The sequence below is a fragment of the Melanotaenia boesemani genome, chromosome 13 (assembly GCF_017639745.1).
Source record: "Melanotaenia boesemani isolate fMelBoe1 chromosome 13, fMelBoe1.pri, whole genome shotgun sequence".
NCBI lineage: Eukaryota > Metazoa > Chordata > Actinopteri > Atheriniformes > Melanotaeniidae > Melanotaenia > Melanotaenia boesemani.
The window spans coordinates 23,769,787-23,786,088 of record NC_055694.1 but is presented as its reverse complement, the minus strand read 5'-3'; the positions used below and the strand labels follow the sequence as shown (position 1 = coordinate 23,786,088).

The window sequence follows — 16,302 nt, the reverse complement described above, 5'->3', positions numbered from 1 at the left end:
GTTTAGGTGGTTACCATGTTTTGAAATACAGTTTGTCAAAATATCATGGGGAACTTTGACCTGGAAAAATGAAAAATTTTATCTTTCTTTCTTTTGTAAACAAGCCTTTCAGAAAGGCACTCACCACCCTGATTGGAGTGAAAGTCCTCAGTCCTCTGGTCCAGACTGTGCTGGGACGCTATAAGAAGAAACGTGACACACACTGGGGGGCAAACAAATCAATGGAACCATATATGGTTATTGTTTCTGCAATGACACAGGAAACAAGAAAAAAAGGCCAAATATTGACAATTTTCCCTGTCATAATGTTCAGATATAAAATTCAAACAAATGCAGTGAACTAAATTTCTATTTAGAGGACAAACATGACCTCTATTGGTGTATGAGGGGAACTGCATTGTTGAAAAATTTCAGTAAGAGTTTAAATGCATCTCTGCTGTCAGAACATTATTAGATATTCACCACATACTATGAGGTGTTATTGTTTTGTTGCACTGTGCATGTAGTTGGTCTAAGCTGCTCTCTTACCTGTGAATCCATCCCGGCTCTGACCCTGACCTTACAGTATATTTCACTCACCGCTATAACTGCTTTCACCTAAAACAGAAGAGTAGTGATAGTAATTGTTTAAAGAACAGTTATTTAAAGAATATGTCACAAGAGCCAATGTTTCATTTTGGTTTATTAGGTTATGCAGTCCATTTCACAAAGGTTTGTTTGTACATTCATCGCCATTATGAACAATAAAAAAAAACCTTCTGGACATGCATGTGTTTATGTGGGAATTTAAAGACCATTAGCCTTGATTAGTGCTTTATTTACATCTCAATATAAGGACTAAATATAATACAAATATTACATGCAGTACACATGTATGAACAAAATCAGAACGCTTTTTAAAAAAAAAAAAAAAAAAAAAAAAAAAGATGTCCTCCATCATTGGCCAGCAATGTTCCGCATTTTAAACACTGCCACAAAGACGAACTTTGACTTTTTCATTATATACAATTTATAGGCCACAATTCTGAGCACAACACATTGTATTTGATAATCTGACAAACATTTCAAGTAAACCCAACAACTGCAACAGTAGTCTCCTAAGTCAACAAGTCCTTCAGCACTTAGCTAGATAAGGTACACAACTTACTTTGGAAACCAGACAAATATTAAAGGACATTTGACATCAAACATTGTTCAACTGTCCGCATCCCTCTGCAGCCCTCTTTGTGTGTGCAAAATAACTTAATAATGCTGTGCAGAGCATTGCAACAACCACAAAACAAACAAAAAAAAAAAACAAAAAAAAAGCAGGGGGGGCTTTAAAAAAATTCTTAATTGAACAAAAATGCTATAATGACACAAATGCAAACACACACACACACACACAGACACACTCAAGGTGAGTCCTGAGGGTATTTTTTTACCCTTTTCACCTGAGATTAGAATTCTTTGTAAAACACCAACAGATGTGTGATACCAAGTGGCACTTAGAAAGGCTTCAAGCATGGAATAATGCTAAAATGAGAGGAACCGTTTGCACAGACATTTTGAGCCCCATGGGCAAAGGCCCGGTCACCAGGCGCTCGCCTCCGTGCCCCACCTCCGGGCCTGGCTCCAGAGGGGGGCCCCGGTGACCCACGTCCGGGCAAGGGAAACCTTGGTCCTTGTTTTCTCCTCATCATAGGGGTGATTTGAGCCGCACTTCGTCTGGTCCCTGCCCTCCTCACCTGTTTGCCATGGGTGACCCTACCAGGGGCATGAGCCCCCGACAACATAGCCGCTAGGATCGTCAGGACGCACAAACTCCTCCACCACGATAAGGTGGCGGCTCAGGGAGGATACAGTTCAATTAAATTCTGGTTAAACAAAAAAACTTAAGCAAACATGTATGTGATACCTTATATTACCTTTAGTGTCAGATCTTATAGGAACTTCTAAATTTTTTCATTAACAGCATACATAGAGAATACTCAGTGGCACGTCATTCAAAGGACCAAGAATTACATCAGAAACTTATGATTGTGCAAGATCTCACAATCAGCTGAACTGCAGTATAGGGCATCTACTAAAAAGTAAAAACCTTTTATTTAGTCCAAAAGTCTTCTATTTCAATTTAAAAAGGCCTCATTGTCCTTGCAAAAGAAAACTCATACTTATCTTGTAATGCCAGCCATTAAACACTGCCACTAACAGGCAGCAGTAGTCTAATAATGGTTAATGTTTCAGATTGTTTTGCATGCATTACTATATATTGTCAATTAAGGAGACTAAAAAGCTTTAGTTTAGAGTCCTGCCATTCTCGTTCTCTTCAAAGCTTTAATATCAGGTGATATGCCGGGCATTCAGTAAAAGGCTCTAGGCTTAAAGAGCAGTGAATTCATGAACTTCCGATATGGTCCTACAACATTAAAAATGACTAATGCAAAAAGTAATGTGCTTAAATAGAGGAGTAGATAGACCTTAGTGTATGGTGTGATGCCACCAGCATTGATGCAACAGAAAAATGAGAAGCCAAGACAACATGCAGCTCAGTTTGTAAAGGACTTCAATATTTACCTTAACACTTACCCACATTTTAGGGGAAGCAGACATCTGCAAATGCAGACTATACCAAAACTATGTAATTATTTTGGCAACAACTGTTCCCTCTACTTCTGGAAGGAAAGAAAAAAATTATTTTAAGTTAAAACCATAAGTAGTACAAATTTAAAAAAAGACCAAAAGCAAAAAACAACAAAAAAAATTGTGCAAGTCTGCATGGAAACATCCATTTGTTTCTACAAAGTGGAGAAAAGGCAAATCTGTTGCACTTCCTGATATTATCCTTTTTTCTCAGCGACATTTCAACTGATAACGCAGGATTTCAGATAGAAATTACAGGCATAAGCATTTTATCTGGAGTGCTTGTGTAAAACAGCCACATAAACTTCAGATCTCCATTCTCACAAGCATCTGTACAATGTGTATGTGAGAATAAATCAGTGGAGAGGTATGTGCCCTTAGAAAAAACTAATCTGAATATCAGACACATACTCAGCTGTCAGTGATGATGCACTGATCCTGTACAGGGTTGTACTGTTGCACTACATTTACACCACAGTTAAGGTTCATTAGAACATTTTCAACCATTAAGTCAGCAAAAAGGGACCTTATCTTCATGCGGTTGTGTGAGAGCAGCAGATGTTACTGATTTTGTTCTTTGTGCGCAAGGTAAAGGGTGTGAACTTGTTGTCTTACACTGGTGTTTGTCTTCTTTCCCACTCAGCTTCTTCTGTAAACTACACGGTGAAGTTCAACACCTGCTGCCCACTTTTAGTTAGTTATGTAATAATCCATTTCTATGATTCAACAGATTTTTTGTGCATGTGTCCAATTCTGAAGAATTTCTAATAAAAGGATTAACATTTTACCATGTGCTGATAAAATACAGTCAACCTGCTGGAAGACTGTGTCTCATTTTTAACATGCATTGCAACTTCAGAAGGTTTTTCTGATTAAAAAAAAGAAAAAAAAAACTAAAACATTTCTGACTCTGAGGTTAATTTCAAGCCGCCCTTAACAACTGATTGGTTAATCAACTAACTGAGAAGCTCAAACTGTTACACCTAAAACTTTTCTCAAAACTTCATCCTGAAACGGTATCGAACCGTTTAGATAACGCTGTCTTCTCAGTGGGTACACGCATATAAAGGTGCATGTGTATCCGTCAGCACCAGGGTTCACGTTGGGCTCTACCTCGAGCCAGACTGTCAGCTCTCTGCCAAGCGCTCTTCATCAGCTCGAGGGCCTCACCGCAGCGCTTCTGCACCAATGGATCCAACATTTCTCTGTGGGGAAGGTCAACCTGCGTACAGGGACGATACGCAGGAGAATTTAACCACACAGTTCAAATAAACCCTCTACGCTTTTATTCTGGGACAGAATAAAAATTTCCCTCAAGCCAGTTAATATTTCAGTCTACTTTATCTTCTGACCTGAAAGATGGCTTTCCATGCTTTGTCTAATGCCTGCAGAAGTCGATCTTTCTCTTCACATCCGCTGAAGTACAAGACCCAAGGAGGGAGGAACTGGGCTCGATCTGCTGCAAACTCCTACCAACAAAGCAGGGTATCAAAGAAGGGAAATGTCCACTTTGAAGCCTTAAAATAAGAGGCCAAAACACATAAATCGTTTTGGTGATGTATGGTGCAGGTACCAAAGACACTAGGATCCCCATGCTAAACGATAATGTTAGCAATACAAGTTTACAGTATGTCTGGTTTAAACTCCATCTATGATGTGTTGTATGCAGGCAAAGGCCACAAAGGTTGTCTAAACTGAAATTTATAAACCAGTAGATATAGACACATATTTGTTAACTATTCATTTCTTCTTTGCTAACATTTTGGGAACACACTAGAGCACAAACATTCTGGCAGTAGCTTGGCTAACAGTCGTTATCAGTTTCCCTGATTAAAAAGACAGACATAGCTGGCTGCAGGTCATATCAGCTTCCAGTGATTAACTTCAGTTCTCTGATGAGCTTGTCATGCAACAATCAAACTTACAATTACACAGTACTCTTTGTCGGGCTCCAGGCTGACTGTAGTTACATCACAGATATCAGCACTGCCCAGCGAACGGAAAAAACTTGTCTGACAGTCCTGATGGCAAGTTAGAAGCTTTTTGTCAGTCATCACCAGGCAACATGGAATACATGGTGTGGGGGCCACGCCAGCAGGGATAACCTGGACAGAAAGAGATAATAGTTTCATTAAACTTTGCATAAATGAACAGGGCTCTTTGACAAAGATGGCTTTCCTACAACAATCGGCAACTAACATGGAAGGAGTAAAACATCCTGTACAGTCATGTCAGAGCATACCGGTGGACTTCTGAAAAAGATGTTTAGATAATTTCCCACTGAAAGCTTTAAGAAAACTCATTCAGATGTGAATAACTTCTACATGAGGACAACAGCAAGTACTTTGCAAGAAAAATAGCCCTTTTTTTCCTCATGTCATTCTACATACAATCGGTCATTATGTTATGTAAACCTTAGATGAACATAATGTTATACCTATGGCTATTTCCCAGTTTATAGTAGTCCATTTCATAGGTATACATTTAGTCTCTTCTTACCCCCTTAGAGACAGACTGGCAGAGCAGCTGCATCCAATCAGCCATGTCCTGCTCATTGTTGGCACAGAGCACCAGTGGGGGGCGCTCTGTCAGGATGACTTGGAAGGCGTGTGAACGCTCTGTGCTGTTCGAGCGACGGCAGCCTCCACAGTGCTCTCCTCTGATGAAAATTGAGGGGACACAAAGAGGTTGAAAAGTATTTATTTATTATTATTATTATTATTATATTTATTATTATTCTTTTAAAGGTCAAGTACCAGCTTCTAGCAAGCTGAAGCTTACCCCATGGTTATAGACAACAGAGGAGTCACATCTGTTCTTTCTGCATACAGGTACAAAATCCCATTACTGCATGAAAGGAGACGCAACATTTACATTAGATACTTTTATCAAGTAATAATATAACTGGTTATACTCTCTACACTTTACTTTTATGTTATTTTAAGTGACAAATGTTATAAATTATTTCCATTGTTCTAAACACAAAACAGAATTTAAGTTTTCAGCGTATCTGATAGTACTAGATGGTGAAAGAACTGAAAAGCTACAGAAAATCTCAGCTCCTATATGTTCAACATGCTCCACTTACAACAGTTGAGTACTGGGTATGACGGTAAATGTGATCTACGATACCTCTCACAAGTTTGGACACACTTTTCCATTAGATTTATTGGAAAATTTTGACTGGTAGTGTATATTAAACATGTCAGTTTATGGTATTATAAAGGATGTATGCTAAACAGTGTGCTTGTGAAGGAAAGTGGCCTTTAAACTTATTCACAGTGTGGGTGGGTAATAAAGGTACTAAAAAGAATAGACTATTATCAGCTGAGAGTAGAACCGATGTGTATGACCTGCCCATACCTGAGAACAAGGTAGCAGCTCTTCCATTGCTCTTTACCGAGGTATGTGGTTCCAGATCTGTACTGCAGAGTCCCTTCTTTTGTGCTGGACGGTGCTCCAGAGGTTGGTGTGCCTCCGTGGGGAGACAAAGTCATGTCCATAGGATCCTCCCAGTGAATCAATGAGTAAAGTTGTATAGAAACTTCCGAAACCTGGAGAAACAGGCAAGCAATAAGTAAACAACTGCTTTTAAAGTCAGCTAATGAGCAGGGAATCTTAAGGAGTTAGAGCTGCTGAGCTTTTTCTAAGTAAACATGAATGTAAATACACACACTATCAGACTGACACTACCAACTCCTTGGTGGAGGAAAAAACTATACCAAACCCTGGTCTTCATTCCCTTCACTCATGCTCATTTTCCAGTCATGGTATAAGAATGCAATATTACAGTTTGGAAGATCTGAATATTAATGCATCATTATGGATACAGTCCAAAGAGATTACAAAGTGCTACAGATAAAATAATTGTTGCTATATGGTACAACAGAGGGCAGGAACAGTTTGAACAAGTTAAAATAAAGTAGAGCCCTGACTGTAATGTGTCTATCAAATTAATAATTAACTGTTAAAAGTTAAAAGACCAAACTTGTGTCAAAAATCTCTTCATCACAATCAGTCGCATGATTTTCTGGGATTAATCGAACTGGCTACGTTTACACGTACATTATACATCATCTGATGGTGAATTTCCAGCGATCAGGTGTGTTTTCCATGGAACTGACAAAAGGCAGGATGAAAAAGATGGACCTTTAAATAAAAACCGTAAAAACACTGAAGGAGGGAATTTTCCCGTGTCGATGAGTGGAGGTTCAGTAGAACTGTAGGGGGAACAGACCTCAACACAACGTTGGTTTATGTGAGAATGGCTCACCCCTGAGACTTGTGATAACGCCTATCAACAGCCACTACCCCCCTCCTGTGACCTGGGGTTTGTCTTTATGTGTATTAAGAGCCAGTTAGCATTGGACTTTGAAAAAACTGCATTAACACAAAAAAAAAAAAATCAGAGAATGATCAGTAAATACTTTAATACAATAGTAATACATGGGATTGCTCTAATTTTTAACATTACTATACCTCACAATGAGACTCCTGGGCGACAAACTTGGTGAGAGACAGCTTTTCCATGGTTGCATCTGTCAGGACTGAAGGATAGGGAGGCTCACGGCAACCTTGAACCATGGCTGACTTGAGGACAGACAGGAACCAACTAAAAACAGATGAGAAAATTGATCAGAGAAAAGACCATTGTCCATCTAGCATGTTGACATTTACGGTTTAAAAAAGTCAATTTTCTCCCTTTTACAGTACTAGAATTAAATTGACTAATTTTAACTCATCCGGCGCTGAGTCTTCAGCTGAGTGCAGATAATAGGATTCTTGACATATAACAGTATTAATACCTTGTAGGTTGTCTATCTTGAACAGATTGAACTGTGTGCATACTGCCACTACGGACAGGGACACAAGGACACTATAAATGCATATGGAAATGATTCTTGGCAGAGTCAGTTCCAGTGTGGGATGAGAATGATAAGAAACATGAGACAGATACGTCAAGTTAGACTCACAAAGTCAGAGAAGCATCAGCTGTGTCCAACAGGAATTTCCTTCGTCTGTTGGTGCAAACCAGTGTCACAGCTTGCTGATCAAGGCCAACCTAATGGAAACCAATAAACTTTATTGAGAAAAGAGTTGACACTCCACCCATTACTCCAACTATGAATCAAAATGACTAATGCTCAGGCAATTAACAAAAAGACATCCGTCTACAGTGTTACCTGTAAAATAACACAAAAAAATAAGATGGCAAATATATTTAAGACAAAACAGAAAACTAACTGCTGCAGAAAACTTACAGAGAGATAGTCCAGCTCGTTATAAGAAACAGCATCTTCTACTGTGTAGGGCTTTTCTGCAGCACCTATGCAGGAATAAAAGAAAGAGAATGAAGACAACTTTTTAGACACTGAGTAGATTTCACATGACTGATACAACAAACTTGTCATGACAGAAACTCAGATGTGCAGGAATTTCATATACAACCTTCCAGGTTTACTACAATAGCTGGTCTCCATTTTTTTATAGTTAGCAAAAACTGTAATTCCTTACATTTAAGACAATAAAAAGATCTAACTGTCCTCCCAATTGTAAAAATATTATGTGATAATATATGTCCCAAGTCAGCTTTGGTAATTAGAGGTGTACTGTTGCACTCCTTATTACCGGACAACTGACACTGGTTTTTAGCCACTTACCTTTTCTGAGTAAATAAATGTAACAGTCAGTCAGCAGCAGATAAAGGGGCTGCAGGTCTCCCTCCATGTGTCCTGTGCTCATCCTCACCATCTGAAAACACAAACATAAATCTAGGAAACCTCCATTTTTCTGCATTGAATATTCATGAAAGAAAGACGCTAAAAAAGAAAGGTGCTACTTGTCATTCATGCTATGAATCATGAATAAAAACATTTTGGTAGGTAAAAAAAATGTATTTTGTTTGCATTTTGGGGTAAAGATTTGTCATATAGCTTGAAATAAAAAGCTGTGAAAACAATAAAAACCAAGTGACAAAATGAGCTTTGCAACATTTCTCTAAACCACTTCTCCGATGTGGAAACAAGTTTGACAACCCCAAGGCTGCTGTTCCTCTTTGTCAAAGACAACTGTACTAGTTTATTCCTCTATATGTGATTTTTGATGTTATGCTTGTCCTATAAAATAAAAACAAACCTTAGAAAACACACATTTTCATGAATGAACATTGCTGACTTCACCTTAAATAGCTGCTCCTCATTCTCTCTGAATACGTGAATCATCAGAAGAAGCAAGTGATTGTTGTCCACCCTGAAAGACGAATGGTAAAGCATATTAGAGCCACAATGAACAACATCACAAGAACAACTCATTTTTAGTTCCTTACTTAAACTCTGCAGGATGAGAACTTTCAGAGGGACTAAGCGTCTCCCCGTCATTTTTTGCCTCCTCAGCAGTAAATATCATTTTGTGGTTTTCTCCTTCTTGTATGTTCTCTTCCTTCATGTTGGGTTTTTGTTCTGCTGGCGCTTTTGCTTCTCCCTCATCTTCAAGGCTACTTGAAAGAGTCTGTGACTGGCTATGCTCTGTAGAGTCATTGTGGCCACCACTCGTGTGAGCAAAGTCTGGACTGATGGTGGTAAAGCAGCATAAGTCTGCAGACACAGAAGAGGTCTGCAAGAGGTCGGAGCCTTTGGCCAGAGTGGGGCTAGACCCATCTCCTGGAGCTGGATCAGGTGGCTTGCCCTCTGAATCCTCTCGAAAGGGCTGCTGTGTGGGAGGCTCTGAAGTCTGATTGTAGCCTTCAGTGTTTTTCTTCTCATCATCTTCTGGGTGCTCCCAAGTCCCATTAAGCCGATCCATGACATCACGGAGGGGTTGGCCAACACTGTCCATGGAAGTGTCTGCCATTTCTGGGAGTCGCAGGAGACCTTCTACCCCTTCCTCCACAACCCCTGATCCGATATTGCTTCTTAGGTCTTGCTCACTGTCCAGCTGCACAGCCGTGTAGCTTATTGAATCTCCATCCTCTGAGGTGAGGGTGCTGTAGTCCACCTCCATATGCTCTGAGGAGACGGAGTTATGGATGCTGCTGCTGGAATCAGTGGATCCCTTCCCTCGTCGTTTCTTGGCTGGCTTCCTTCGTTTAGCCATCCTGAAATGACACAAGAGCTTAGATGTGCTTCTAAGCAAACAGAATGTGATCATCACGCCTGAAGCTGAAGATACTGCACCTGATAACCTCAAGCTCACTGCTGTACATCTCTGTCTCATCTCCAATGGTGGTGGAATTGTGGCGGCTGGCAACATGAACTGGTGTGACATCTGCTGAGGTATTTGTGTCCGAGTCCTCGTTGAAGGGGTTGTGCCTGGATGTGGGGCTGTGTGGAGAAAGATGAGCCGCCACCTTCCCCTTCACTGTGCAGGAAAGCAGTACCGTGTCACTGATGACCGTCTGAGGATCAGACCCACTGGATCGTGGGCAGCTGGCCTGATCAGTCAAATCACCCTCTACCATTAAAAGCAATACAAAAAGCTCAGAGTTAACACAAAGCAGGGCTTGTATTTATTTTTACAGAGTCAAGGAAGTACACAGAATTTTTTTTTTTGCACTCTTGTTGGTGGCAGGCTGACTGACAAATATCTGCAGTTTTACGAAGCAATTCAAGAGTTGATTCTATTAATATTTTCACTAATGTGCATTTTTAATAAACATTCCAGTTTTGAACAGCCAAACAAGCTCTCAAAAATACTGTGTATTCCTTCATTAGTAAGGCACAGTCAATGTTAGGGGCTGCAGTATTCTTCAAAGTTCTTTGGCACAAAAAACAATTTATAAGACAACAAGTAGGTATACAGGCAGCAGCTCTCTTTGCAGACACACAGGCCTAGGTCAAGCCTTACTTTGTGGCATGTAAAGAAGTCTCATTCATGAAAAGTATTCAAGAGTTAAAAATTTACTGCCGTATGGTGAGATTTTTTCCAGCCAGTTTTGTCTTCTTTAAATAATATTAATGATTTGACTGACATGGACTGTAAATATTACATGTGCAAAGAAGATTACTATTAACACTATCATGAAATAAAACAAAAAAATAAATCGGCATTCTATAACTTTAGACAAATACAGAATTGCTGATTTTTACACAACAGCTGAGCTGAACCTAGGCCGGTGCAACGCATCGCACAGGAAGATAAGACTACACAAAGCTGCCACACAGACAGATACACAGTACAATGGAGACAAGGCTTAACAAGGTGAGTACCAGCTGCTTCAGGCATTTATATTGCTGTAGTACATAATAAAGCAGAGTGAGCATTAGGATCATCCCCCAGATGAGTAACACATGCAAAATATGACAGACAACCAACCCAACAATGAATTTTCAGATCAAGCAAACTTACCTGTCGACTTCATGTGTAAGATGACATTTTGTATTTTTTCATGTACTTTTTTTTTTTTGCTTATTAAGTTAATAAAACCTTGAATCTTATTCAATTTATCACTTAACATGTCCACATTTGAGTGCAAATGAACAACTAATAACAACAATAAACAACTGTTCTGGTTCAATCAACCATCGAACACTAAAACAAGCAAATAGATTCATTTTAAATTAATTAAATTTAAAATTAAGACCCTTTATGTTCCTGTGGTCAAGCTTGTTTTCATATCTTCAAATACACTATTTTGCATCAGTTAGCAGTTTTGTAGTCTAGAGTATTGATCATGCATGAAGCACAAACTGGTATGGTCATGCTAGACAGGAGGGAGGGAGGAAGGCAACATGGGATGGAAAGGCAGGGAGGGGAGGGTTGACCAATGTCCCACCTTCCCAGTCTGCACTTGGCAATGACTGCAACACGGGGAAGATGTCACCAAAATCATAATCTAAAAAAAGGAGGGATAACATTCAACATTAGAGAGAGGTGGAGTAAAGACAGGAGAATGAGATTGAGTCAATGGCACAGAAACAGTAAAACAACATGATATATGGAATATGAAATAAAAATCAATGAGAGAAAATAGAGAAACAGGAACTAAAACAGGGAAACTGACTCAGTAGTTTGTGGGAGGGGGTGATGTGGAAAACACTGACTGAGTGCTGCAATTAACCCAATGACAGCATTCTGCAATCAACTGTCTCTGCACGACAAGGCATCCGTTTGATAAAATGCACTTTGATATGTGAGTCATAAAGCTTTGCAAGGATCAATCCAATTACTTCACCATGCCATTAGCTTGGCATCAGTGTATACATTTGAGCCAAAGCATATGAATCAGTATTTGCATTCCAAAATGCTCTGATAAACTCAAAAATAAAGACTGTCATTTCCTGAATATTCAGTAGCAGCAGAGTAAATCTTTTTATAATGAGAGCCAAGATCACAACCAGTTCAAAATGCAGGAGCACATAATGCTGACACTCGATATTTGAAGGAGCTACTTTCATGGGTAAAAATCACTGACTGGCTGATAATGAATAAGAATTAAACACCAGTTATAGTCCAGGTGATTGTGAAAACCAGTTAGTTTGTGTCTCAAATTCTGTTCTGCTATTATGAAGATTGGAACAAATGTGGTTTTGTAGATTTGCTGCTTCCAGAACAACAAGTGCATCTCACCTTCACTGGAGGGAGCAATGGCACTGTCATCCCACTCCAAGTTGGTGGAGGTGAGGGAGGTGAAGGAGTGTAGGGAAAGGCTGTCTGAACTGGGTAGCCTTTCTTCAAAGTCCAGCAGGTTATGTGGTTTGTAGTACTCAGGCATGTATGGAGCCACATCTAGATAGGGCACATCCTGAGCCAACAGGACCCAATATGAGAGGTTACAGAGATGCTGCCAACATTTCTACCAAACTTCTAGAGATGTTTTCTTTTGGAAAAAAAAGGAAATACAGACCAGTTCCAAATCAAAGCGAATGAACTCGAGGCCAGACACCAGTGTGAGAAAAAGCGTGAGGTGGTCATGACTGCAGACTAGTGCGTTCCTACCGGTGATATCAGATGGATGATATCAGCTCACTTTGTGAGAGTGGCCGTTACTTATAACAAACATACTGAACAGTGTTTAAAAAAATCCCAAAAGAATATTTCAGAATGTATCATTTGGTTCCCAAGCATAATAATAAAAATGGACTTACTTAAAATAATACTTCTGCAACAACCCTTGGTTCTCTTGGAAAAGTCGCAAATAGCTCTCTAAAGAACTCTCACTTAATGCCAGGTATAACCATGCACGACCTACAGAGACAAGAGCAGAGTTTATTTCTGGCATATAAACCCAGATAAAGACTAAATAAGTGTTTAACCACGCAAGAAAAATGTCTCACTTCGACCAAGGTTGGTTGCTATGTGCTGAAGCTCATCTATCTGCCGAACAGCCTCTCTTCTGGTGAAGTGAAGGACCAGGACCCAGTAGCCCGATGAGATGTCCTGCAGCCTAAAATAAAAGCAATGAACATCAGCTGGATGAAGGTTTAACCAGCAAAGGGGTTGGGGGATGGCATGAGAATAAAATGAATACTAATAATCAACATTAACGTCCTGCTAAGTACAACTGTCTTCAATCTGAAAAGAATGGTTTAATCCACTTCCTCTGCGGCTAACTTCCTGACAAGCAGTAAAAACAACATACATCCACAAATACATCCACAACTAACCAAACATATTTAGTTTTCATATTAAAACAGGACAGTAATTAGCTTTTTTAATAGGTGCAAATTTCTTACATAATGCATTGACATACATAACATAAATACATTTTCGTTTCACTCTTTTTTTTGTCCACAACATTTACACTTCTTCACTTGCTTAAACAACAACCTCACACCTCTTTTCTGCTTTAGTGTATTTCATTAAAACTCTCACCCATATAGTAGAGCATGGTCAAGATGTTCACAGAGACGCTGAAGGACCCGGTCATGATTCCGGATCGCTGGAGTTTCATCCTCACAAGCTGCAAAGTAACTCTGCAACTGCAAAGACATTTTTTTTTATTTGTTTGCTTTGCAATTCCTTCACTTTCTGAGTAACGGAAAGTCTCTCAGTAATCATGCAAAAAGTCTCTGCAATGCATTTTAGCATGGGTACTTTGTAGTGATCCCAATGCTTTACCTGTATACAGCAGCACATTAAATTTCAACATGATGATAAGGTTAAAATACTGACTTTGGGCCTTAAAGGTCTTTGTGGTTGTTAATTTCACTATTGCTAGATCAACAAGCCCCAGTGCAGAGTAGCATGATAATGATCTAAGAGAACAAAATATAATTAACAACTAAAGGATTAAGGGTCAAGTTTAAGAATGCCCCTAATCGACGATGAAGTCAATGACCTGCCCCAAATCCTACGAGGTATGCATTTCTCAATTAAAACCAAAAGTCAAGGCAAAGCCCATAAAACAAGCAGTAACTGTAAATGGCTGCAGAATAGACCTGACAAAATATCCTCAGGAAAGACAAAAAACACTTAATTGTATTGGTGGGTTAGTGACTCAAGCCAGGAACTGCATATGTGCATAAGTATTTCTGGTCCTCACAAATTGGGACAGTGTGTATGAAAAGGGCTACAATTCCAATGTGTTGTTGTACTTACTGTTTCATTACAAAGCCAAAGTCTTGGCACAGAAAAGCAAACTCAAATGTATCCAAAATCCTTTTACATTTTACTGACAAACAGTGAAATTATAGGCAACTTTATTAAAAGACCCAGACAAGCAAGTGCTTGTTGCCTAACGTGATATTCAGAGGCCATATGAACTTAGCCATGTATAGCAATGACATCATGAAGCATTAAGAAAACAGATGTAGGTTGAGATTGTGTCCCAGAGACATTATTTACATCCTGTGATCATTTCCACATGATCAAGTGATGTTTGCCTGAGATAAATGCTGCATAGTTTGAGGTCTGAGTCACAATATTTCATAAACACTTTCATGGTCCCGATGCTGTCATTACAATAAAAAAAAGTTGGTTAACTAGTCAAGAAACCTGTGTGTAAAGATGGCGAAACAAACAGTTGACTAACTGCATTAAATGCGCACAAAGAGTTTTCTAATGCAAACCCAGATTATAGGGACTCGTGGATACCACTGCAGTCAGCTTAATATGTCTTGTAAAACAAAAACTAATGCAAAGGGAATGCAAAACCTTGCATGGAGATAAGACAGGAGAGATCAGTTGGACACATACTCAGAATAACACATACTTATATACAGAAGAAAATATCTAAATTAGGAGTAAATGTTCATTGGTTTCTAATTCTTATGCTGTTTATCTGTGGTTGATTGCAGGTGTGTTTACAACACATGCCGCAGTGTGCTAACACTGAGGCTTAGTTCCATTGTTGTTCACCGGGAGCACGAAACAAAAACACAAGCGAAAATGAGCAGCTTAAAGCATGAGCTGTGAAACCGAAGTCAACTAAGACTTCATAATAAATAGTTATTATGCTTATCTCTTACATTAACGAGGACAAGGCCTTTCCATGACTGCGAATTGGTTATGTGCTCCGGACTTGAAAGTTACCCTCTTTCGCAAACAGAAGATGACCTAATGTTAGCTACAATGACTCAACCATGTGAAAAAGGTCTAGCTAAACTGTTTGACATTGTTATAGTATTTTGCCCAATCCGGTAGATATTACCTTCTTGACGGACAGGGAGATGTTTTCCAATATGCGATCCTTCACTTTCAGTTGATCCATCACTGGTCTGTTGGCAGCTTACAGAGGCTGTCAGCTGACTCTCCAAAGGCAATGCTCTTTTTTTGCTAAAGCTAACTCCGCCCGCATTAGCCACCAAACAGACCTTCCTCTACAACTGGCTTCCAAACTAATGGTACAAGCTTTAGGCGCTAGTTGCAAAGAATTTGCTTGACTAAACTGCTAGTTCACAAGCATTACGTTACTCCATAGTGGGCTGCATGTCTCTTCACTCCCAACTTCCTATTAGCCAAGTAATGTTATGCGTTAGCTTAACCCCACATACTTTCAGAATAGACAAGCTGAGGCTGGTCAGCGAGTTGTACTGCCCTAAAAAAGATAAAGTTGAATAGTTTTGCTTATAATGGTTCATTCGCTCTAGTTATATTATGGCAACTACGTTAGTTTTGGGGTTTTTTTTCCTTTAAAATAAAAACAAAAAATGTAAATTATTATATGAACGGATGCTACATCTGCTCAGCTAAACCCAGACTGTCGGTTTACGTCACCGGCAGCCTCAACAGGACCATGATTACGTCTCTCTCACACACGCAAAATTTTCTTTAAATAAATTTTAAAAATTAAATAAAAACCTTCACTATTTTGGGGTTTAGAGTTCAGAATCTAATAAAACAAAATATAATGCAGCTCAAATGACGGATTTTCCATGATCATAAACTGCTGGATTTGTTTTGGCATTTTAATCAGTAGGCTATTACATTACTAGTTAAGATTTAAATTGTCAGCCTAGAGCCTAACAGTTTGGATCCTCTATTCATCCGATTTCCTTGTTTCCCTCAGCAGTTTTAGATTTAAATGAGTGTAATCCCGCCTTTTAATTCGATATGAATAGAATCCCCAAAAAGGAGATCCAAGACAGTTGATTAGTTCAACCATGAACACCCCCATCATAGCACACAACTGAAGCAGGTCCATAAATGGTGCGGTATGGTTCGGTTGTATGGGCCCATTTTATAATGGAAACACGAAATGCCGAACCGAACCGCTCAGTGGAAAAGACGCATAAGTCTCCCATT

General features: G+C 39.3%; 1 protein-coding gene across 2 annotated transcripts; it reads right to left on the bottom strand.

Moving 5' to 3' along the window:
• Positions 1–1,947: 1,947 nt before the first annotated feature.
• On the bottom strand, positions 1,948–15,746 carry plekhm2 (pleckstrin homology domain containing, family M (with RUN domain) member 2). Of its 2 annotated transcripts, XM_042004289.1 has the most exons (20): positions 15,209–15,746; positions 13,432–13,538; positions 12,894–13,003; positions 12,705–12,804; positions 12,464–12,551; positions 12,187–12,361; positions 11,393–11,452; positions 9,795–10,071; positions 8,948–9,715; positions 8,802–8,871; positions 8,283–8,373; positions 7,884–7,948; positions 7,596–7,684; positions 7,102–7,234; positions 5,986–6,176; positions 5,404–5,469; positions 5,122–5,281; positions 4,548–4,727; positions 3,975–4,091; positions 1,948–3,844 (listed from the first exon to the last, which is right to left on the bottom strand). In XM_042004289.1, exons 1-20 carry the CDS (start codon positions 15,266–15,268, stop codon positions 3,707–3,709), a joined length of 3,045 nt encoding a protein of 1,014 aa, XP_041860223.1. In that variant the 5' UTR covers positions 15,269–15,746; the 3' UTR covers positions 1,948–3,706. The 2 variants fall into 2 exon arrangements, with proteins under 2 accessions (XP_041860223.1, XP_041860224.1); XM_042004290.1 differs by lacking the exon at positions 11,393–11,452.
• Between the last annotated feature and the right edge of the window lie 556 nt (positions 15,747–16,302).